The sequence below is a fragment of the Mytilus californianus genome, unplaced genomic scaffold (assembly GCF_021869535.1).
Source record: "Mytilus californianus isolate M0D057914Y unplaced genomic scaffold, xbMytCali1.0.p SCAF_2, whole genome shotgun sequence".
Classification (NCBI taxonomy): Eukaryota; Metazoa; Mollusca; class Bivalvia; order Mytilida; family Mytilidae; genus Mytilus; species Mytilus californianus.
This window is the reverse complement of record NW_026262668.1, coordinates 87,126,504-87,152,145: the sequence shown is the minus strand read 5'-3', so window position 1 is coordinate 87,152,145 and position 25,642 is coordinate 87,126,504. Positions and strand designations below refer to the sequence as shown.

The 25,642-nt window shown below is 32.1% G+C and overlaps 1 protein-coding gene across 1 annotated transcript in view; it reads right to left on the bottom strand.

Moving 5' to 3' along the window:
- Positions 1-25,642, bottom strand: part of LOC127730371 (uncharacterized) — a 123,399-nt gene that overhangs the window by 50,748 nt on the left and 47,009 nt on the right. Inside the window, exons 15-33 of the mRNA XM_052238748.1 lie at positions 24,980-25,171; positions 24,496-24,593; positions 22,947-23,119; positions 21,881-22,005; positions 21,357-21,455; positions 19,817-19,961; positions 19,377-19,475; positions 18,229-18,351; positions 16,663-16,981; positions 16,200-16,358; positions 15,236-15,323; positions 13,382-13,525; positions 11,743-11,934; positions 10,371-10,468; positions 7,952-8,121; positions 7,140-7,264; positions 4,464-4,562; positions 4,065-4,209; positions 3,091-3,189 (exon numbers count right to left, since the gene is read on the bottom strand). Of these exons, the coding sequence (XP_052094708.1) occupies positions 3,091-3,189; positions 4,065-4,209; positions 4,464-4,562; positions 7,140-7,264; positions 7,952-8,121; positions 10,371-10,468; positions 11,743-11,934; positions 13,382-13,525; positions 15,236-15,323; positions 16,200-16,358; positions 16,663-16,981; positions 18,229-18,351; positions 19,377-19,475; positions 19,817-19,961; positions 21,357-21,455; positions 21,881-22,005; positions 22,947-23,119; positions 24,496-24,593; positions 24,980-25,171 (2,692 nt within the window). The remainder of the gene's footprint in view (positions 1-3,090; positions 3,190-4,064; positions 4,210-4,463; positions 4,563-7,139; positions 7,265-7,951; positions 8,122-10,370; positions 10,469-11,742; positions 11,935-13,381; positions 13,526-15,235; positions 15,324-16,199; positions 16,359-16,662; positions 16,982-18,228; positions 18,352-19,376; positions 19,476-19,816; positions 19,962-21,356; positions 21,456-21,880; positions 22,006-22,946; positions 23,120-24,495; positions 24,594-24,979; positions 25,172-25,642) is intronic.

Below are 25,642 nucleotides of genomic sequence, written 5' to 3'. Positions count from 1 at the left end.
GTTGAAATTCACAAGGTGGCCAGGTGTTTGAATGGGACAAATAATAAAGCTATGAATTTCACTAATACATTGATGATAGGAACCATATCTTGTATATAAACCTTTTAAAATTATTGATGGTGGCAAAACAAGCTTTTATAATTTTAGCTTGATTTTTAAGTACATTGATACAAAAAAATTGTTTATGAAGTACATAAAACATTCTACTGAGAAAATGTGCCTTTTTAGATTTTATTATAAAGCAAAATCAAATGAAACATACTAATTATAAATAAAACTGAGGTACTTATATTAGTGAATTTGTATTAAAAAGTTCCCGTAAATATGCCATGCATGTCACTTTTATTGTTTATTTATATGATCTATACATATGTTGGAAAAAACGTTTTTATTCTTTAAAATTTTAAAGTTAAGGTAAAACTCCATATGGAGGTGGTCCTACATTTGTAATTTATTAAAGTGATGATGAATTAATGATCGACACATGACAGTGACATTGAGTCAGATAACTCAGTCTGAAATAATAAAATGAATTTTGATGTGGTATTCTTTATTTAGTTACAAACAAATTCATATAGCATAGCTATTAGCAAATTGCTCCCTGGCTTCATTAGGTACGATCAAAGCTCAAGTGTTATTGGTGCATACCTTCAATATGTAAGATTTTCAATTTTGAATTCGGACAAGTGAGTTAAGAGTTCGGACAAGTTGATTTTCTTACAACTTGTCCGAAGGGACAAGTTAGAAAATATGATAATGTAGAGGCCTGACTGCATACAGTATTAGGAAAACAGACCAAAACACAAAAACTTAACATTGAGCAATGAACCCTGAAAATGAGGTCAAGGTCAAATAAAACTTGCCAGACTGACATGAACATCGTAAAATATTTCAATACACCAAATACAGTTGACCTATTGCATACAGTATTAGAAAAACAGACCTAAACACAAAAACTTAACATTGAGCAATGAATCCTGAAAATGAGGTCAAGGTCAAATAAAACTTGCCAGACTGACATGAACATCGTAAAATATTTCCATACACCAAATACAGTTGACCTATTGCATACAGTATTAGAAAAACAGACCAAAACACAATAAAATGCTCCGCTGGGCGCAGCTTGATACGACCGCAGAGGTCGAACCCTGAACAGTTGGGGCAAGTATAGACACAACATTCAAGCTTGATACAGCACTGAATTTGGATTGTGATTAAATATTTGAACAGCATAGGTTTCTGACACAGAATGAATGTGGTCTAAGAACTTAAAAAATTTTAATTTACCTATTATGGTCCAATATCCAAAATCTAAATACATACACGGTTAGATTCAGCATATCAAAGAACCCCAAAAATTCAATTTTTGTTAAAATCAAACTAACTTTAATTTTGGACCCTTTGGACCTTAATGTAGACCAATTTGAAGACGGGACCAAAAATTAAGAATCTAAATACACGGTTAGATTCAGCATATGAAGAACCTCAATATTTAAATTTTTGATGAAATCAAACCATATCATTATTATTTGCTTTTATATATAAATAAAAAATAACAAACTTAAAATGGAAAATTTTAAAGGAAAAAAAAAAGGAAAAAAAAGGAAAAAAAATCCCCCCCCCCAAATTCTTTGATCCCCTTATGATTCATCACCCCCAAACTCAATCCCAGCCTTCCCTTTGTGGTATGGTACCTTGCAGTACAATTTCAGAGAGATCCATACACTTACACACAAGTTATTGTCTGGAAACTAGAAACATGCTTATTTGTGGCCCCTTTTTGGCCCCAAATTCCTAAACGTTTAGGGCAATTACCCCCAAACTCAAACCCAGCTTTCCCTTTGTGATATGGAACCTGGTAGTACAATTTCATAAAGATCCATACATTTACACACAAGTTATTGTCCTGAAACTAGAAAAATGCTTGTTTTTGCCCCTTTTTTGGCCCCTAATTCCTAAAATTTTGAGGCAATTACCACCAAAATCAATCCCAGCATTCCCTTTGTGATATGGAACCTTGTGGTACAATGTCAGAGAGATCCATACACTAACACACAAGTTATGTCTGGAAGTTACAAAAATGCTTATTTTTGGCCCCTTTTTTTTTTATTCATTAACTGTTGGTACCATAACCCCCAAAATCCCAACCTTCCTTTTGTGGTATTGAACCTTATTGTAAAATTTCATAGAGATCCATTCACTTAAACTAAAGTTAGAGTGCGAAAACCAATGTGTCTTCGGACGACGACGACGACGATGACGCCAACGTCATACCAATATACGACCACAAATATTTTTGAGGTCGTATAAAAACTAAACTATGACCACTGAACCATGAAAATGAGGTCAAGGTCAGATGACACCTGCCAGTTGGACATGTACACCTTACTATCATTACATATACCAAATATAGTAGACCTATTGCTTATAGTATTTCAGATATGGACTTGACCACGAAAACTTAACCTTGTTCACTGATCCATGAAATGAGGTCGAGGTCAAGTGAAAACTGTCTGACGGGCATGAGGACCTTGCAAGGTACCCACATACCAAATATAGTTATCCTATTACTTATAATAAGAGAAAATTTAACATTCCAAAAAATCTGAACTTTTTTTTCAAGTAGTCACTGAACCATGAAAATGAGGTCAAGGACATTGGACATGTGACTGATGGAAACTTCGTAACATGAGGCATCTATATACAAAGTATGAAGCATCCAGGTCCTCCACCTTCTAAAATATAAAGCTTTTAAGAAGTTAGCTAATGCCGCCGCCGCCGCCGGATCACTATCCCTATGTTGAGCTTTCTGCGACAAAAGTCACAGGCTCGACAAAAATCAGTGTTGTTGTATTATTTTGATTGTATAAGTTATAGAAGTGTTAAGAAAAGTATCTATATTCATTCTTTCATAAATCTTATTTTTTTGTCAGTGTACAAATTCATTAAAGTTGCATATCTATATTCTAAATTAAAATCAGTATACAGTATCTACAAATGATAGACCAATGTACTGTCCATGGAATTAGTAAATGTATTTACTATTTACCCAATTAAGTGTTACATTGCAGCTAAAAATTATACTTTTACCTAATATAAGGAGTGTTTGCAGGAATGTGATATTTGGCTCCTGGATCAAAATCTTCTTCTGATCTAACTATAGGTGGTGCTATACCTTGATATTGGCATCTGAAAATAAATACTGTAATTATTAAAGTACTTCTTGTGTCACATTTATTACTGCATAACTGTAGGAATTTAATGAAAAGTTGTATCAGACTCGAAACATTTTATTGAAATCATTTAAAAATCAAAACGAGTTTGAAAATTGTCCTATAACCATTTATTCAGCCTTAGACTTATTGATAAGAGTTTATAACCATACTGTTGTTAAATCATTTAGTATGGTATTTTTGGGAGTAAACATCAACTCCCTTATTCATCGTTTGAAAGATGACATTAATGTTTTTTTTTTTTTCTGCACTGATATTCTGGACTTATTTATTCCAGGCATGGCACAAGATAGTTTCTTATTTCTTGATACATTTTTATATAGTTGGTGTCACAATGTGGATTCTACTACAAAGTACATTCCCCTTGATATGAGAGTGTAATACCACATGATTTAATATCAGTAGGTTTAGTACTTTGACCTTGCTGTACGTAACTGTGGGCATTATTTTATATGTTTTGCTTATGTCTGATATTGTTGTCTATTAACCGACTATTACATAATCAATTTATTAACAATTCTAAAAAAAGTGATGTGCTTATTTTTTGGGGTAAGGAAAACGGCGGAGTCAATGGCCTCCTTTACAAACCTTTTAATTCAAGTTATGTTATTTTTTTTCGTATTTTCCCCCTTATTAAAAAGAACACTTAACATTTACGTTTGTATTCTGGTGGATAGCTGTTTCATTGGACAATCATACCACATCTCCTTATTAATAATGCATAGACAAGGTTTAAAATCGTAAATATTTCCACACATAAAAATCAGCATCTGACAATACAGCAAATAGCTTGCAACCTAAATGTCTAGTCAAACACAACAGATAACTCACTTGAGGTCCCACCATTTTTGGTTGTATTTATCAGGAGTTGTCTCCCCACTAAAAACACTCCATCTCCATTGGTCAATGAGGTATCCAAATGGTAAGAAAGCTATTTTTTCCAAGGAAACTTTTAGCAAGAAGTTGATTTCTGCTTCTGTTGTAAAAAAAATATCAAATGAGACATTTATATACCAAGAACTTTTTGTAAAAAGTATGATCTTTTAACCATTTATAAATACTTATTGCACATATCCTCTGACCTTTTTCGACAAGGCATTGGTGATCAAGTTACAATTCTATAATTGAATATCTTTGTTTAATTGTTTAATCTTATTATTCTCTATTGTGCACACAGATGTATTCTGAAAATTCAAAAATCATGCATTATAGACACACTATAATATATACCATGATCCTTTTCCTCTTTATCTAACAGACCAATTGTTTTAAGATGTTTAGGTGTAGCTACAGACAATGCCATTACATCTCCTATTCCTTCATGAAATCCTACAAATATAACAAAATATATTGTCAGTTCAAAGCAATGTAAAAGGTTGGAAAGATAATGTGTCTGGTTTAGAGATAGCATATGACAGAATACAGGCATTCTGAATAATAATGTTTTGCATACACATGAAAATGTCACCTTCTAGCAGAAACATTGGTCCATTTGACACTTATATGGAATATAGTAGATTTGGGGGTGCATAGGGGAAGGGGAGGCGCTTTAGAGCCTTTTGTTGTATTTTACTACAAACAATTTATTTTTCTCATTGAAAATCCTGTATCAGTATTTGAAATAAGAAGTTTTGATATCTCAGGGAGGAATGTTATACATAAAATGTGAGAATCATAAATCTTCTGTTGATAAAAGTTTGCCACAATTTTTCATAAAATGTCAGCAGTAATATTGTACAAGTACCTAAAAACTAATGTTGGCATTAATTAAGTGTGCCAATCTTTGTTCTTTTATTAATTGCAGCACTGTTATTCCTGAATCAGTTGATTATTTATTTGATATGTAGTCATATCATTAGAAGTTACTGATTAACTTTGAGTTTCTTTCTAGTTTTGAACTCCATTTGTCCATCTGCCCATCACATTTGAGGTTTCAACACCTTCTTTTAGTCTACTGATGAGATATATAGTATCCATAGTAATAAAATTAAAAGTTAGAGATTACCTTTGAGTTTCCTTCTGCTTGAATAATTTTCGCAGAAGTTGTGGACCTGGATAAAAAGTTTTCTGAGGGAAATCCGGCCCTATGATATAGAAATTGCTTAAAAAATATTGGTTTTTCCAAACTTATTTCTATAAACCTGATTCAATTGATTAGATTCTTGGTACAAATTTAAAGTTATTTCATAAGATGTTTTGAGTGATTTTCTTGGAAGTTGTAGCCTCAGGACTTGATTTTTAATTTTGATAGCATTATTTAATGCTGCATTTCTTAAAATTGCAATAATTTATAAATATAGTTTTGTCAATTGTAAAACAATCACAATATTTAATGCATGGAAAAGTTTCTGAATTTACAGTATGTATTTAGTATATGGTCATAACATAAGAAGTCACAGTTTGGGCTTTATTCAGGTTGAGTAAAAGCTGTGGTACTTAGGCATAGAAAATTATTCAAAACATCATTTTCATGAGAGAAAGAACTTGATTCATCAGAGGATGGGGGGTGGGGCTAACAGTTATTGAAAATACACCTTATGACGCCCACCTAGGTCTATGTACATCTTCAACATTGGTCACTCTGTAACAATAGAATTCATGACAAAAATCTGTGTTTTGTTGATCTAGTATTGCTGATATTTTTTCTTTTAATAGTTTCTCTCTATTTTCTTTAGTATTTGCCAAAAACATAGAAAAGGTAAAAAAATCGTCATTTAAGAGCAATCACTCCTATTAAGAGTCTACTAACAATTTCTGTAAAATTTGACTTATTTGTAGATCTTATCTTGCTGATAATTTTTTATATTAAAAGTGTATGTCTATTATAGTTTTCAAGATAATGGATAAAAACACTAAAAATTGTTATAAATCATCATTAAAGAGCAATAACTCCAATAAAGAGTTGTCAGACAATTTCCTCCATGATGACTTAATTGTAGATCTTGTCATGCTGATCATTTTTGCTTTTTAAGTTTCTACCTATTATAATTTTTTGATATAAGGCAAAAACATAAAAAATGGTAAAATTCTTCATTAAAGGGCAAAACTCCAATATGGAGTCGTCTAACGATTTCAGCAATGTTGACTTAATTGTACATCTTGTCTTGCTAATCATTTTTGCTAATTTAAGTTCCTCTCTATCTATTAAAGTTTTCAATATATTAGGCAAAAATGCAAAAAATTGGTAAAAATCCTCATTTTAGAGCAATTACTCCTATAAGACGTCGTCTGACCATTTTTGATGTAAAAAGAAATTTTTGTAAATAGACCTATCTGTCCTATCTTATTATGTAGCCATGGTTACTTACCAAGGTAAGCTCCATCTCTGTATACTATAGGTTGTCTCTATTTTGTAATTGTACATGTCCTATTTATGTTGTCATGGTTACTTACCAGGGTTAGCTCCATCTCTGTATACTATAGGTTGTCTCTATTTTGTAATTGTACATGTCCTATTTATGTTGCCATGGTTACTTACCAGGGTTAGCTCCATCATCTCTGTATACTATAGGTTGTCTCTATTTTGAAATTGTACATTTCCTATTTATGTTGTCATGGTTACTTACCAGGGTTAGCTCCATCTCTGTATATTATAGGTTGTCTCTATTTTGTAATTGTACATGTCCTATTTATGTTGTCATGGTTACTTACCAGGGTTAGCTCCATCTCTGTATATTATAGGTTGTCTCTATTTTGTAATTGTACATGTCCTATTTATGTTGTCATGGTTACTTACCAGGGTTAGCTCCATCTCTGTATATTATAGGTTGTCTCTATTTTGTAATTGTACATGTCCTATTTATGTTGTCATGGTTACTTACCAGGGTTAGCTCCATCTCTGTATATTATAGGTTGTCTCTATTTTGTAATTGTACATGTCCTATTTATGTTGCCATGGTTACTTACCAGGGTTAGCTCCATCTCTGTATACTACAGGTTGGTCTCTATATTGTAGGTAGTACTGTATATGTCCCATCTCATGATGGATAGTTACTAAATGTTCCATTGTAATATCTGTGCACATCTTAATTCTGAAATAAATACAATGACAACTATGGGCCACAAATTCTGTCATGTTCCATACCCAAGCAACATGAAATGTGGATCCTTTGTAAATGTTTTTCTAATTATCAATTTTCTTAATTTCCAAAACATTTCTTCTTGTAGTTTCAGAAGAACAGATTTTAAAAACTGGCCATATTATTACCTCTGACAGCCATGTTTTATATTCAATTGTAAATAAATGAGGACTTCTTCAATAAAAGAATTATCCATATATTATTACTGCCATAGAATGATTTGAATTGGTCTTGTGGTTTAAGGGGAAATGAACAAATGTAAATTGTCTTTCACCAGACAGACAAATGGACAACCCATGCAAAGTGATGATAACAATAACGAACCACATGAGCTAAATACACAACACACCCATTGATGAATCCCAAGCTTAATTCCCCCCCCCCCCCCCCCCCCTTTACTTCTTAGTTGCATGCAGCATAAAACATAACCAGATAAGATTGATATTGATAAACCCCTTTTACATATATCTGATATAATAGAATCATATTTACTGATATAATATTATAGTTGACCAAATGTAGGTGAACATTAGTAATCCATGCCTTTTTTATAGCCTTTTTGTTTAAGAATTATTGGCTGCAGCAGATGGGGAAATACTTGTTTATAAATAGAAACAAAAATAATTGTTTATTTAATACCTGAAATCTTTTTGGTCATAGAAATCCCAAGCTGAGGCATGACAGACAATTTCTCTATCTTTTGGTTTCTTTAGTACAGAGTTCTTCCAGAATAAATCTGGCATTGCTGTTAAGTTTAAGGACTTGAAGAATTCTTCTGCTGTTCTAAACATTCTTTCAACTGTATAGTTCTACAATAGTTAAACATTCTATCAATAATGTAATTCTATAATAGACACAGATGAGATGCCCCCACTTGTAATAAGGCAAATTCAGCAATTTTTCCATTTATAAAGGTACATAAATCAAGAACCCTCAAAGTGATGCCACCCAAATTCAAACTTGATCTGTGTGTTGTTGGTAATAAGCATTGTGTATAAGTTTCATAAAATTTGGTTGAGGCAAAGTATAATCAGAGTGCTGAAACAGCAAATTCTACAATTATTCCATTTATAAAGGGACTTAACTCAAAAATGGTAAAAGTGACACCACCCAAATTAGAACCTGTTTTGTGTTTGTTTGAAACAAGCAATGTGTAAAGTTTTATAACATTTGTTTGAGGCAAAGTAAAGTTAGAGTGTGGAAACGGCAAATTAAGCAATTTTTTCATATATAAAGGGACATAGCTCAAGAATGGTGAAAGTGACAATCTCAAATTCAAACTTGATTTGTGTTAAATGGTAATAAGCATTGTGGAAAAGTTCACAACATTTGGGTGAGGCAAACTAAAGTTAGAGAATGGAAACCAATTTCGGGATGTACGTACAGAGGGACAAGGGTAAACCTTAATGCCCCCTTCATCCACGATTGGGGCATAAAAAAACTTGTTATCATCAATATAACTCTGTAATAGTCCTTTTGTAATGAATATCATTTCTATATAATCATAACTACATGTAATTACATTAATCATATTATTATTTATATTGGTTACACAGTTGAACAAAATATTTTTTCCTACATTTTGTATTTTTACTTTGTACAAATTCAAATTTGCCCAGAAAGTGCTTGCATAACTTAGAATTGGTCTTTCTACATTTGGACAGTGTTCTACAACTTCTCCCCCCATTTAAGTATGATATTTATCCACACTCTTTAATTTATTTTCCATGTTTTAAAAATGTTGAGTGAACCAAATATCATAAAATTATACTGTAAATTCAGAAATTATTGTGTGCATTTATCATTGCAAATTTTGTAGAATTGACTTAAATGCCAGATTAAATATTGTGATTTCAGGAAAATCTGCATACAGTAATATGTATCAGATATAGGAATGCGAGTTCTTTTTATTGCTATAATCATTAAGTCGCATTATTCGCATTAATAAAAAACTCACAATAATTTCTGAATTGACAGTATATCAAGTGTTCTCAGGATTTTGAATGACGCTTCCAGGCTTTATTTTACCTGCCACAATCTATGCCTATTTTCCAAGCTATAAAGGAACATAACTCCTGAATGGCAAAAATGTATCGAAGTTTACCACCATTTTGTCACCAGTAACTACATATCAAAATTTCAAGAACATTGCCTAAACGGTTCACAAGTAATTGCAAGGAAACAATATAAATTTTTCAATTTATCAAGGACTATAACTCCTAAACAGCAAAATTGAAAATCATCAATATCGATCATGACCACCATTTTGACATCAATAACAGCATATTAAAATTTATGGGCATTGGTAGAACTGTTCATTATTAATTGCATGGAAACAACTTAAAGTGCCATTTTTCAATTGATCAAGGGCCACAACTCCTTAATGGTTAAAGTGCAAATCATCAATATTGAACTTGACCTCCATTTTATCATCAGTAACAACACATTATAATTTGAAAACCATTGGTAAAAGAGTTCATATGTTATAGAACAGAAATGACAAAAAGTGCCATTTTCAAAAGTAAAATTGCCAATATCAAACTTGACCTCAACTTTTTCATCAGTATCAACATATTATAATTTGAAAAGAATTGGTTGAACAGTTCATAAGTTATTGCATGGAAATAACATAAAGTGCCATTTCCCAACATATCACAGACCATAATTCCTGAATGGTAAAATGTATATAGAGATCTTGACCTCCATTTTGTGATCAGTATCAACATTTTGAAATTTTATATAAACTGTTCATAAATTATTGCACGGAAACTATTTGCAGCAGCCTGCAGGCCCTACTTCACCAAATTAATAACCAGATTTTTATTTCTGAAAACCCTGTTAAAAATTTAATTTCTGTATTGTTTCAGTATGAAAATAAGGGTGTATAAATTAGAAAAGTTCAAGGGGTTTCTCCAGGACTTTCATCTATTTTCAAATGAAATAAATTACTAATCAGTACATTACTTTTGACTTTTAAAATATAAATTACATTACTTATGTGTTTTTCTTTATTTAGACCAAAAATATTGTTAACATTAGCATCTATACAACACCATACCTGAGCCCTGAGTTGTGGAGTGATGTCGACACTAACTTTTCCTTTGTATGGCATAACAATATCATAAATATTATTCCATTCTTGAGCCCACATGTTGCCTGAAAATAAAAATTGAATACATATTCTAACAATAGTATCTAGAGATCTAGCTTTAAAACAGATAGTTACATTGTTTAACTATATTAAGTTTTAACAATATAGAACAAAGAATCATCTTGCAATTATTTAAAGAACAGTTTTATGGAGTAGCTTGTAAAAAAAAACATAAAAATTCTTATGTCTATGGCACTAATTCATTTTAGCTCTTAAAAATAAGTATACTGAAAATAAACACAGGGCTGCAAAAGGTACAAATTAAGGAACTGTTTCTTGACAATTCAAAACCTGTTTCATTCAATCAACTGAATTAGAATTTTAAAGATTTTTTTTCAGTTCCACAATATTCAGTAAATTGTGGTGAGCTATTTTAATATTTTGTATTATAATATATGATAAAAAGTGTACAAAACAACAACAATATTAAAAAAAGGAAACAATAAATGTAAGTATCTATAAATATTTCGGATAACAGATATCCTTCATCTGTATGATTATGATGTAAAATGAATCATGTCAATCTATTCTGATTTAACTATAACAATCTTGAAATTTATGCAATTAAAACCAAACACAACAATGCTTGTACAATTCTAAAATTTCAAAAATGACGTAGGTCAGGTATTTACAACAGAGACTGTATAGATATGCTTCTAATAAAAAAAAGTAATGTGCGATATGAACTGGTACATTTCTAAAATTTCAAAGGTGACGACAGTTAAAATATTACAACAAAGACTGCGTACAAATACATTCCCAATGAACAGCACTGACTGATATTATACCAGCTCAAATCGGTCAGTGCTGATCATTGGGAATGTATTTGTAATCCTTCTTTTAATCCTACCTGCAAAAAGATGTGTTCTTTCTATGTGACGTCATCAGGCATGGTCGCCTTTTTTATGACGTCACAATAGGAATTTCCGAGGAAAGCAAGAAAATTTGATGTCATAATCGAATTTTGACCAATGAAGAACTGAGATCAAATGAACCATACCTTGATTAAAAAAAAATAATCAACAGGTCAGGAAAAGGATAAATCAAGTAAGAATTAGAGAAATATATATATCACTAACCTAACAAATGTGCAGGTATATGTCCTGACTCAGGGAAATCTATCACTAACCTAACAAATGTGCAGGGATATGTCCTGACTCAGAGAAATCTATCACTAACCTAACAAATGTGCAGGGATATGTCCTGACTCAGAGAAATCTATCACTAACCTAACAAATGTGCAGGTATATGTCCTGACTCAGAGAAATCTATCACTAACCTAACAAATGTGCAGGGATATGTCCTGACTCAGAGAAATGTTCAGCTCCATACTGTTCCATCAGTTTGCCCCTTACATATCCATGTAATTGTTCATACAGGGGACGTAACTGTTCTAACAGGTCCTTTAAATCTCCCTGGAATGTAGGAGATTCATACCATGATCTCCAGTAATCACCTGTGTCTTCATATCCTGTTAAAATTAAATAATGTTACCATCAAATGTATTTGCTGAAACAAAAATCAAAAAGAATATTTTATATATGTGCATGACATTTTAAAGATATGTTTTTGACAAAGAGGAAGTAGAAGTTCAAAGGAACTGAACACAGTATGGCATACCAAATGAATCTAAGTGCCATATATCAATAAGTTATAAAATGTAGTTGCTGAGAGGAAATAAATGGGGGATGTGTCTATGGGACACAGATGATGACCCCGCATCCATATAATGTTATAAAGGGACATTACTCAAGAATGGTAAAAGTGAAGCTACCCAAATTTGTACTTTATCCGAGTTTTGTGATAATAAGCATTGTGTATAAGTTTCATAACATTTGGTTGAGGCGAACTTAAGTTAGAGAACAGAAACTAAAAATTCAGCAATTTTTCCATTTGTAAAAGGGCATAACTCTAGAATGGTAAAAGTGACGCCACCAAAATTCAAACTTGATCTGTGTTTTGTGGTAATAAGCATTGTGTAAAAGTTTAATATCATTTGGTTGAGGCAAACTAAAGTTAGAGAATGGAAATAAAAATTTGTAAAGGGGCATAACTCTAGAACGGTAAAAGTGACGCCACCAAAATTCAAACTTGATCTGTGTTTTGTGGTAATAAGCATTGTGTATAAGTTTCATAACATTTGGTTGAGGCAAACTAAAGTTAGAGAACAGAAATTTTGGGACGTATGTACGGAAAAGGGTAAAACTTAATGCCCCCTCCGCTACGGCGGGGGCATAAAAAACACAACACAATGTGTTATGTACATATGGACAGACAGGGGTAAACCAGTGTAACCCCTTCTTTATTGCAACACCTATAAAGTACTAGTAAACAAGAATGTGTCCATAGTACATGGATGCCCCACTCGCACTATCATTTTCTATGTTCAGTGGACCGTGAAATTGGGGTCAAAACTCTAATTTGGCATTAAAATTAGAAAGATCATATCATAGGGAACATGTGTACTAGTTTCAAGTTGATTGGACTTCAACTTCATCAAAAAAAAGCTGTTTCACACAATCCCATTTTCATGTTCAATGAACCGTAAAATTTGGACCAAAACCCAAATTTGCCATACTTTTTAGAAAGTCCCAATCATAATGACTATGTATGCAAAGTTACAAGTGGATGCAACTATAACTTCATCATAAACTACCTTGACCAAAACTTCAACCTGACACGGGACAGACGGACGAACGAACGGACGCACTGACAAGAAAACATAATGCCCCTACTACTATCGTAGGCGGGGCATAAAAACGTTCCATCCATGAACAAATATGTATTTTGTTTTCACAATATTTTATCCTCCTTTAACAGCCTGGCAATAAACTGCATATTTTTTTATGCAGTTGGTGTTTATGTTCATCCTGGTGAGTGAGTGTGTTATTCAATTTCATAATGTATAATAATTTTACCCAGTTCTTGTACACCCTCATTACTGAGTTGTACAAATCTGGCATATTGTGTTTTCATTTTCTTTCCTGTATTATCCCTCCATCCTTTCCATGCTGTCAACAGTTCCGTATAATTCCTTGATGTAGCTATCAGTTCTAATAAATCTGGAATCATAAATACAAAATTTTATTTCAGATAAAGATTAAATTATTGTGAAATATTTATCCACATACTACATTTTTAAACTTTACACTTATGTTTCACATTGTACAAGCTGTCTAAATGAGATCAACCCAAACATCAAGGATAACTCCGAAAGGGACAAAACAAAGCAGAACACCCCCTTGTGATTCTAATCTAGAATGTCCCTATTAAAGTATCATAAATCATTATCTGCACCACCTTCCTACAGTGCTTGACTCCATGATCAAATGACAACTTTTCCTCTTCAATATGTTTTTGTATACCAATTTGAAGAAGACTGACAAGGTCATTTTGTCTGTGTTGATAAAAACCTTTGGTCTCAGATTTGACCTTGTAACTAAATAAAGGTCATCACATGGATTAAGTTTTCATTACCCATACTGGATTAGGACAAAAATATCAAATACTCCAAGGATAATAAAACTGTTATAAAATCCAATTCTGCAATTTTGTTACAAATATATAACACTTTGGTTTCCATCACTACTACTGTGACTGTACTCAATGATTTATTGTAATGTGGGAAATTCTAAACAGATTATTTTTTTTCTAATTTTCTAATAAAGATAAAATGAGGAAAGTATCACTCCCAAAAACTTTATCTTGGGAAGATCCAGGGTACATCAACTGTACTACCACAATTTGAGATTGTCCTTTTTACAACATTATAGACATTGCATACACCCACTGTGTTATTAATTACATTTTAAAATACAAAGAAGGCCAACAATTGTAGATCAATGAGGGAAAAACAATATCATAGGAAAAACAAAACACAATCATATTACACAGAAAGCTTTACCCTAATGAAGTTTAAAGAATTATGTGGTGAGTTATAAACAAGGAAAGAAAGATTGTAAGCATATCTTTAGTCATCTGTCGGACATACTATGTAACATTCAAAGAAGACTAAGACTTAAATTAGAAGCCCTTTACTGTTATATATAAATCTAAAGTTCACAATAGGAAAACTGAACTCATCTCTCAACATAGTTTCATTCTCAGCCAGTCAATTTCCACTTCTAAGTCAATGGAGGAAGAAGATCTGCTTTAAGCTGTGGATTTTTTTAATCAGTATTAAAAAGTAAAACTGTGAGCTACTGCTCACTGATGATACCCCAGCCGAAATATTTCGGTAAACAGGAAGTTGTTGAGTGATGAATCCGAAAACGCATCACACAGTATAGCTGACTTATATAAACCCTGAACCCAAATTTCAGAAATCCTTGTCAAGTAGTTCCTGAGAAAAATGTGACGAAAATTTTCAACTTGGCTATCATGTGTAAAATAATACAAGGGTTCGGTAAACAGGAAGTTGTTGAGTGATGAATCTGAAAACGCATCACACGGTGTAACTTACTTATATAAACTCTGAAACCAAATTTCCTGAAAAATGTGACGAAAATATTCATGAGACGGACGGACTGACGGATGGATGGATGGATGGACTGACGGATGGATGGATGGATGGACTGACGGAAGGACAGACAGAGGTAAAACAGTATACCCCCACTTTTTAAAAAGGGGGTATAATAACATTAACAGTACCAATGTAAGTGACAGGATTATGCTTTAAAATTTTACACAAAGAATTCCTGTATGAATTGTTTCTGATTTATACAAATGAACTCAGAGTTGTTCTATACTAGATTATGTAAAAGAGTACCTACCTGGTTCCAAAGACAGACATTTTCCTTCAGACATACACACAGTTCCTTTACCATAAATACCTTCTATATCTGACTGGGCTTTATTCATCTAAAACAAATTAATTTAATATTTCTTAATAATCTGTTTAAAAGACTACTATTACAAACTGTTTAGGGATATTTGAAGGAACATTTCAAGCAATATTTCAGATCTCAAAGTAAAGAATTGTTTTGAAAGATCATATATCATATCTCAAATAGTTGTTTAAAGAATCAGTTTGAAAGAAATATTATTTTGTTCTGTAGACGATAATTTTTAAATCTACATTTAAAATATGCAGCACTGAACATTCAACTGTTTTTTAGAAGGTCATTCTATAACTTAATATTTCTTAACTATTTCTTAGAAAACATTTGCAGCTTAATTTCTTTCTAAATTCTATGAAAAGAAATTAAGTAGGAAACTCACCCTTATCCATCTTAATTGGCTTAGAAAACTGCTACTTGCTTAATCCAAATCTCAATAAACTTTTGTATATTTCTTCCATTACAAAATATTATAATGTCTTCTTCAAAATTCATCTTATATTTGGAAAATAAAATTATGGACTTACCTCTCTAAGCTTTGACTTGTCAGACAAAGGACTTGTTCCAATTATGGACTTACCTCTCTAAGCTTTGATTTGTCAGACAAAGGACTTGTTCCAATTATGGACTTACCTCTCTAAGCTTTGATTTGTCAGACAAAAGACTTGTTCCAATTATTGACTTACCTCTCTAAGCTTTGATTTGTCAAACAAAGGACTTGTTTTAATTATGGACTTACCACTCTAAGCTCTGATTTGTCAGACAAAGTGTTTGTTCCAAGTACAAAGTTACCTCTCTAAGCTTTGATTTGTCAGAAAAAGCACTTGTTCCAATTATAGACTTATCTCTCTAAGCTTTGAATTATCAGACAAAGCGCTTGTTCTAATTACAAACTTACCTCTCTAAGCTTTGACTTGTCAGACAGAGCACTTGTTCCAATATCTGAAATCTTACTGAACTGACGTTCCATGTCAGCTGGGAATGTTTTCCAGTCAAATTCTGATGCCCCCTTTGCCATTTCCTGCTGGAACTGTGCAAATACATCTTTAGCTTCAAGCTGAAATCGTAAAAAAAGTGTTTTATGAACCCAGTGTTTTCTTTGTAATACTATTCTGTATTTCTATATGATAGTGCTAAGAATAATTTAACAACACTTTTAGATACAATCATACTGTAGAAAGATAAGCCAGGGGTCTGGGAACTGTATGGATTACCTAGATAAAGATGGAACCAAACATTAATAAATTAATAAGTAAACAGTCAGAAAGAAGCATAGTTTTTTAGGAAAATATGATATATAGAATGGTGTCAGGGATACTCAGACACCCACAAAGACAAAATTAAAGTAATGGGTATAATACCTGTTTTTGTTGATTTACGTCAGTTATATTAGCAGCATAGTTCCAGTCAGCAATAGTAGCTTTATTGTACTCAGTCTGAGCCTTTGTATTATATTCTGCTAGCCACTTATTGGCTTTGTTAATGTCTGTTTCTACTGAGACAGGATCAGGGCATTCTTCTCCCCATCCAATGTCCTCACCACCAGCATTTTGTTCTGTCAGCCATTTAGTTAGAGGTTCAAAGTATTTCATCAAAGACTTGGCACTCATTGCTCTCTGTCCAGTGATCTGTTCCATGGCTTCTTGCCAGGGTTTAGATGATCCAAGTCTAAGCATGTCCCTGATAAAACAAAATAATGTTACTGTGTACTGATTGATACTTTTGTCTGGGAGAACATAATTTATCTAATAGTTGTCATTAGCTTTAACTAGCTTTTTAGTAGCTGTGAGTACTCTTAGATCATTACTTAAGTGTCTTTTGTCTTTATGTTATTTGTTTTTTGTGCTTTGTACCAATCCAATGTCAGAGTCAAATGCTGTTAAACTGCTGTCCAAGGTTAGAGGGACTGTTGAATGCTCTTGAGAGCCTTTAATTTAGTGGCTGTGGTTAGTTTATGTCTGTCATATTTGTATTTTGTTATCATTTTGTCCTTAATGAGGCTGATGGTTTTCTTGTTTAAACTGTTTCACATCTTGTCATGTTAGGGTCATTTATAGCTGACTATAGTGTAACAGGTTTTGTCCATTGTTGAAAGTAGTTCGGTGACCAAATGTCAAATGAGTGCCAATTGGCTTTATACTTTGTTCACAGTACCTCTAGTTAGTGGTTAACCTACTTCTAACCCAATTATTATAATGATATGAATTTTATTGAAAATGACCATCTCCTGCTCCGTTTTCAGTCATCTTAGGGGATCAATGATTGATATTAAGTATTTAACATGTAATTTGTAATCTCAGATAACAACTAAAATTTTGTAATGATTATTAATGACATCTGCACTACTACCATGCACCATATAACCAAGTATGGAGGTGAAAGATATCTTAATATACTGCAGCTGTGCTATTTGCGCAGTCGAATTGCATATGTGATATACAGTCACTGACCATATATCACCTTGTTTATGATGTTGACAATGCTTTTCCGTAGAGTTTTATTTATGACGTCATCAAAAGTACAGGTTCGTGGAATTTTTACGTCTTTCGATCCAAATTAAAAAATGATGGTTTTAGCCTTAAATATTTCATTTGGAAGAGTTGTAGGAGTTGCAGTATATAAAGAATAACCATACATTGTCTCAAAATATAAATTTTATTTGTACTCGGCTCAAAACAGGATAGAAATGCTCGACACAGCCTCGCTTTCTACCTGTTTCTAAGCCTTGTACAAATAAAATATATATTTCAAAACAATGTATGGTTATTCTATATATAACAACATTGAGAGAATTATTGATATGTAGTTGTTACCCAGTATTTCCTGTAGTCATGTTTCTTCATTTAATAAATCAAATCCTTTTTTTTTTCTGTTCATTTCAGTAAAATATAGTACAATTCAACTCTTTCACAGTTAAAAGTACATACCCTAAAAGTTGACCAGCTTCTTTGGACTGGTAAATATCACACTGATAGAGAGGTCCTCTATGCCCAGCAGCATTACATAAAGCTTCATGGAACTGGAACTGTATCACAAAACTAACAAAATATCTAAAAATAAAAATACTTGGTTATAGAATACTTCGTTACATAGCTATCAATGTTTTAAAATGTTAGATGATGGCATGATTAAATGCCACATAATAAACTATATTTTAGTGTACACTTCTATCCTAATGGGGTTATACTAAAACTGCATGTATCATGTGTACAGAAATAAAAAGGTTTAACTGTCTGAATTTGTATTAATGACTTAAGAATTGTTAACATCATAAGAATATGACGTAAGATGTACCGATTATCAGGTTGTCTGCATACTAATATCAGCTGAGAGTCACAATATGAAGTTTTTTGTCAAGTGAGTGCAGAGTTCAAAAAGGCTTTATATTGTGTCCAGCAGCTGATATTTTATAATATCAATATGCAGACAACCTGATAATCAATTTATCAGATTGTATTTATGTATTTCCATGATAGAAACAAGTGTTTTTCTTTGTTTCACCAGCAAACCGGAAGATAATGTGATAAGTTTGGGACAAACTTATCAACATCAGTTCATTCATTGTGACGTCGGTGATATGTCCTGGTCAAAGTTATTAAGGCCAGGTTAATGTATTTGACGTCACAAAGCCGTGATATGCAATTTTATGACGAGCTGAACAGAGTGATAGACAGTGAATAATACCGTGTTACGATAACATATTCTTCTGTGAGTGATTTCCAACAACTTTATTAAACTGTTATCAAAAGTTAATTATTCGGGCATTTAAAAGAGGCATGATACACTTGGACTCCATTCAAAAGGATTAATAGTATGCCATCCTTGACAAGACAGAAAACTTCAGTGTCAAAAGTGAGAATTGCTATAAAGGCTGACTGCTTTAATAAGGTGGCCCTACCTGTCATTATCTTAGTCTTGAATGTATTACACCTGTATTTTTAATGAAACACTTACTGATGATGGGTGAACATTGATTTTACCAAGATTGGGTTACACTGATTGTCTTTTATTATCTATTCATTTTGAGAATCTCAATCATAGCGTATATTGCCTTATTCACATAATATAGTCTGACCTGATGTATGGAACATTTGCTGGAATATGGTACTTTGCTCCAGGGTCAAAGTCATCTTTACTTCTCTTAACTGGAGGTGATATTCCTTGGAATTTACATCTAAAACAAAATTGACATAGTGTATGTATTTTATAACTTTTAGGTGGAGTATAAAAATCTCATATGCACACCTTTTGGTCATTACACAAATATTCTGCAAAGAATAAAGTTTATGGCTGGTTTTTAACAGGGGTTACGCATACTATGTGCTGTATGCCTATAAAATTTTCACAAAAATTTACTGAATTCAAAAACTTATAATTTGATGAAAAAATGACCAAAATCATAATCTTAACAAATATGCAAGCCTTTGGTATATGTACAAAGGTTTTATACAATATGCTCAGCCTCCTTATCATAAATCAAGCAGACAAAGCTAAGTTATAGGGAAGGTAACTCACCTGAGATCCCACCATTTTTGGTTGTATTCATCAGGAGTTGTCTCCCCACTAAATACACTCCATCTCCATTGGTCTATGAGATATCCAAAAGGTAAGAAAGCTATCTTGTCCAAGGCCATAGACATCAAGAAATTCAGATCTGCTTCTATAAAAAGAATGCATCCAAAATTACAAAAATGCAAATAAAAACTAGAAGTGAATTATTTGATTGGGTTTTTGTCTCATACTCTCATTGATGTCTTGCTCCATTTCTCATCTTATTCAGGTTTATTACTTTAAAACTGCAGTAATACTTTTATCCATGAGTAATAATTGTATGTAGATCAACAGATTTTTGTTGGTTCTATAAAAAGTGATGTTAGACTTAACTTTGAACAAATAAAAGGTAACATGCAATGGATTCTTATCATGTACTTGTGTACCTGTACACTTTTTTACCATCAAATAAAGTTTCTTAATTTATTGTAAAAACATTTTGGTAATGGTTGTAACCATCAAAGTTACAAGGTAAATCCATTAAATTAAAGCATAATCAAAGCACCTTTGATGCTGCTAGTCAGCGAATCTGACATGATGACAAAAAACAGCACATCCTTACATGTTAATTATTACAGGAACTCTTTTTATGTATTGAAAGGGATAGACTTTGTACATAATTCTCTGACTTTTGATTATTTCATTGTAGCAGAAATTGTTATTTAAATTGAAGCATCATCAGCAGTTAAGTAAACTTGTAACATGTCAGCTGTTCATATTTTTTGGATAACTGGGATTGAATTGTCTCCCTTTTTTATACGATTAAAGTGGAGGAAATCAATATTGATAGTACTGATATTTATTCAATTACTTCCACAATTATAAGATACTGAAACAAGAATGTGTCCATAGTATACGGATGCCCCACTCGCACTATCAATTTCTATGTTCAGTGGATCGAGAAATTGGGGTCAAAACTCTAATTTGGCATTAAAATTAGAAAGATCATATCATAGGGAACATGTGTACTAAGTTTCAAGTTGATTGGACTTCAAATTCATCAAAAACTACCTTGACCAAAAACTTTAACCTGAAGCGACCAAAAACTTTAACCTGAAGCGGGACAGACGGACAACAGATGAACGGACAAACGGAGGCACAGACCGAAAAAACATAATGCCCAAAGGTGGGCATAATAATACTGTTATAATGACTGTTTAAAAACTAGGTGGAGCTATTTAAGTGGACTAAAACTAATGTCTCCCCTTCATCTACAGAAGTCACTGAAATTAAGAGGCAAGCTATAATCCCCTGTCACCACCCAGAGATAAAATTGATGGTGCAATTAAAATGTCTTGTCATGTCAATTTGCTGGCTCAAAAGTGTCAAAACCAAAACACAATAATGTCTTGGCATTTTTTTTTATGATCCAAGGCCCTGAATTTATACTACTAGGAAAGAACTTACAAACAAATTTTCTGCAATATCTGTTTAAATTGAGTTCAGCAAAGAAAATATTTATACTACTTGGAAAGAACTGAAGATTTGCTAAAATAATTGATACCTAAATCACTGTCTAACTTATCCAGTAATCCAATCTTGTTTAGATGTTTAGGTGTAGATACAGACAAGGCCAGTACATCTCCTACAGCCTCATGGAAACCTGAAATATTATCATACAGAAATCTATGTCACAAAGAGTATGAAATTATAATTAGTCCAATTGACATCTTCTTTCTGAAAGAAAAGTTTAGAGGAACTTATTTCTTCAATTCAAGATTAAAATAAATTCATAAAAATGTAAAGTTCAAACTCCTTCAGTCAAAGTTGACCGTAAATTAATTTGGATATTCTGTTTAGGTACTTTTTGGTCATGTAGCTTCTAACATTGCAGCATGTTTACACATTCCTGGCTTTCATATGTTTAGGTTTGAATATTCTGGATAAAGGTAAATCCAGAACAGCGCTATGGACACACAAAATTTATAAAGCTGTTAATTCAATTTTTCAACTCATCAATAATAAAATTTATATCAAGAAAGAAAAAGATAAAATTATTTTTAGAATATGTAATCCAGAAGTACTAACCAGAGTTTGCTCCCCTTCTAAATGGAACTGGTAAATCTTTGTACTGTAAGTAGTACTGTATATGGCCCATCTCATGATGTATAGTGATCAAGTCCTCCATATTAATGTCTGTGCACATTTTGATCCTTAATTCACAAGAAAAAATAATATAAATCTATATGTACAATATCACATAAATGTCCATAAAATATTTCTTATTCAAAATAAAGTACACGGCCATGTTTTTGTTTTACGGAAGGATTACCAGTATGTGTTGCTGAAACAGACTTCATATTATACAAATCAATGGAAACTTTGTATTTGTTTTGGTTAGGATTTTTTATGGAACTTTTAAAACCAGGCATTAAAATAAATTTTGTAAACTGGTATTATTTCTTTAAGAGCTAAATAAAATTTTCTGATTGACTGAAATATGTAACATAGTAAACAGCAAGTCGTAGAGGAATGTTATTAACAAATTTAAAAAAAATCATTCCTAAATAATCATGATTAGTTTTGTATTTTTAAAAAAATTGGCAATTCAGCATAAAATTGGTGAAAATAGTCATCTAAGGGCAATCACGAGGCACTGCTAAAAAGAGTGAACTGACAATTAAGGGCAGGTAAATTATTTGTAGATCTTGTTTTGCTGATCATTTTTGCTTTTAAAGCTTCCATCTATCAATTAGTGCTTTTAAGATAATAAGCAAAAACGCAAAAAATTGGTAAAATCTTTAAAAGGCAACACTTCCAGAAATCTCCTGATATTTTGGCATAAATGGACAGTAGATATCTCATTACTCTGAAAATTTTTGCTCCTGTCAAATTTCTCTATCAATAGCAGTTTCCAAGATAATAGACAAAATTCCAAATGATGAGAAAAGCTCGCTTGACCCTTTGAGTCAGGTAAGCTACAAATATGATCGCAAGGAGATGTGAGTAATATCTGTTTGTCCATAAAAGTATCTCAGGTAATTATTTTTCCACTTTTTCTTTGTTTATACATGTGAAATATACAAGAAACCTGCAGCATCTTACTATGGAAGATCACTTGTAAAGATGACTTCTTTTGATTTTCAACAATTACCTAAAATCTTTTTGATTATAGAAATCCCAGGCCGATGCATGACACACCACCTCTCTACCATCTAAAGGTTTTGTAATCATGGACTTATTCCAAAAGGTCTCGGGCATTTTCTTCAATCCTAGTGACACAAAAAATTCCTCTGCAATTTTGAACAGGTCTAATGCTGTTTTATTCTAAAAATATAAAACGTTTAACGGGTAAATATGACATATCCATAAGTATTCAACAATTAATAAATATCAATATCAGAAGTATGTAAATATATCTGATTTTTGTGAAACTTTTCTTGTAACTAGAGCACCTGTATATAAAAAAAATCGTTCTTCCATTGATGACAAGATTTAAATATACAGTAAAAAAAGGTATACAATGCACTAAGCACCCTGTAAAAAATTCAATAATATGACTTGAAATTGTCAGTTATTGAAAAAGTAAAAGAATTAATTGGTGACTAATTTTTGATGGAGTTGTATAATCATGAAAATGCATCCTGAGACCAGAGTATATGATTATAGGTCACATATCAACTGAGATGAGGGTCCAAGGTCATAAAACTTTACTCAGTGCTCCGAATTACAAAACTTGTGCTCGAAACATCAAATCCAGTATTTTGATTGGTTGATTTCTGAGTCTGAGTAAGATAATTGTGCTAAATTTTTTTATGACTGCAAGGCCTGTTCTTGGAACGTTCTTGATGTGTAAAATTTATGTCAGAGTGGACTACTTTTTGTAAGAAGCTTCAATACTGATTATACTAAGCATCTGTGAGCATAAAAAAACAAAGGTTACACTGACATATGTTTTGTTGTAGGCTGACATCTTCCCAAAAATGATTCTTACACAAAGTTACCGTATATGATTATAGGTCACTTGGTATAAGAGATCTTAACTATGTAAAATTATTAATGTAGCATAAAATACAGGTCAGAGTGACCTACTTTTTGTGGAAGACTGCCGTACATTACAAGATACATCAATGCAGTCAACATGATAATTCCATTAGTCTCCTGAACTTTGTTGAGGGGAATTAGGAATTTTTTGAAAGTGGTTTCAGAAGGCTTATTCATGAAGATTGGTTCATTTTATTTTTGTTGTATAAGAATATAAACCACCTTAGTAACAAGTCAGGAAACTCTAGCCTTCAATTAACCATTTACTCAATAGATAGAATATCAATCCCTGCAACAATCAGTGAGTAAAATATTCAGTGGACTTTTTGTGGCTTTGTTGTTTGTTGTTTTACTTATATTTTGATGTTCTAGAATGGGCATCCCTTGTTTCTCCTATCATTATTGATCGTTTCAAGAATGCTGGGTGACATTCCCTAGATTTATTTGTTGAGTTTCCCTAGCAGTCTGTGTAATTTTCTATGCTTGAAAGATTCTTTGTACATCTGATTGGTGGTGCAGTGTGGGTTGTAAAAGCATATAATGGAAAATGCAAAGGTCAATGTTAAACAATGGACAAAGTGAACCAAGTCAGGATAGGGATTCCATCAAACACAGGTTTGCCAGGCATTATTTCTTTGAAGGGTATAATGAATAATTACCTGTTGTTTTAACACAGGTGTAACATCTATTCCTGCTTTACCTTCAAAAGGAATAAGTATATCATAGATGTTATTCCACTGCTGGGCCCACATATTTCCTGTAAATGAAAGTTTAAAATTTTTTAAAATTACATTGATTCCAGGACAATTTCTCCATATTTGAATGGCATTACAAATCCAATTGGTCAAGAGTAAAAGTTACTTTGTATACAAAATTATAAGAAATTTTTATTCAAAATAGTAGATAAAGTTCAGTAACCTCTCTTTTTTAATTTAAGGGCAAATTACATCAAAAGTTGGTAGCAAATGATTAAAATGGTGTTTTATACTTTCTGCAAGTCATTCAAACATCATAAAACACATCTTTGGTTTCATCATATGTCTACCATTCAAAATCTGCACCATCTTAAAATCACATATGTGATTTCAGCTTCAAAAGATGTTTACAATAATACATTGTTAAGAAATTATGTATTGTGTTTACCAAATAAATGTGCTGGTATGTGTCCTGATTGCGGGAAATATTGGGATCCATATCTCTGCTTTAATTTCCTTCTTACATATGCATGTAAATTTTCATACAAGGGAGATAACTCTTGTAATAAATTTTCCAAATCTTGTCTGAAAGTTGATGTTTCATATCCTGATCGCCAATAATCTCCAGTGTTATTATAGCCTGAAATATAAAATATGTACTGTATGTACACATGAATACATGTTCATTGTAGGGATATTGCAATGAAATGTTTTAAATTCACAGTACATTTATTTCTAAATATATCAAAAATAGTATATTAAAATTGTTGTCAATATAATGGAATTCTATATGACTATCCTACAAGTGAGAGGTTTAGCTAGCTATAAAACCAGGTTTAATCCACCATTTTCTACATAAGGAAATGCCTGTACCAAGTCAGGAATATGACAGTTCTTTTCCATTCGTTTAATGTGTTTGAGTTTTTGATTTTCCCATTTGATAAAGGACTTTCCGTTTTGAATTTTCATTGCAGTTCGGTATTTCTGTTATTTTACTTTGTTTTTAAGATGTTATACAAAATCAGACCTTTTTTTGTTGTTTTGATTGTGTCGCAGACATAGAAAAATGACACATTAAAAATAGAATGATTGCTTCACATTTGTACAAAGC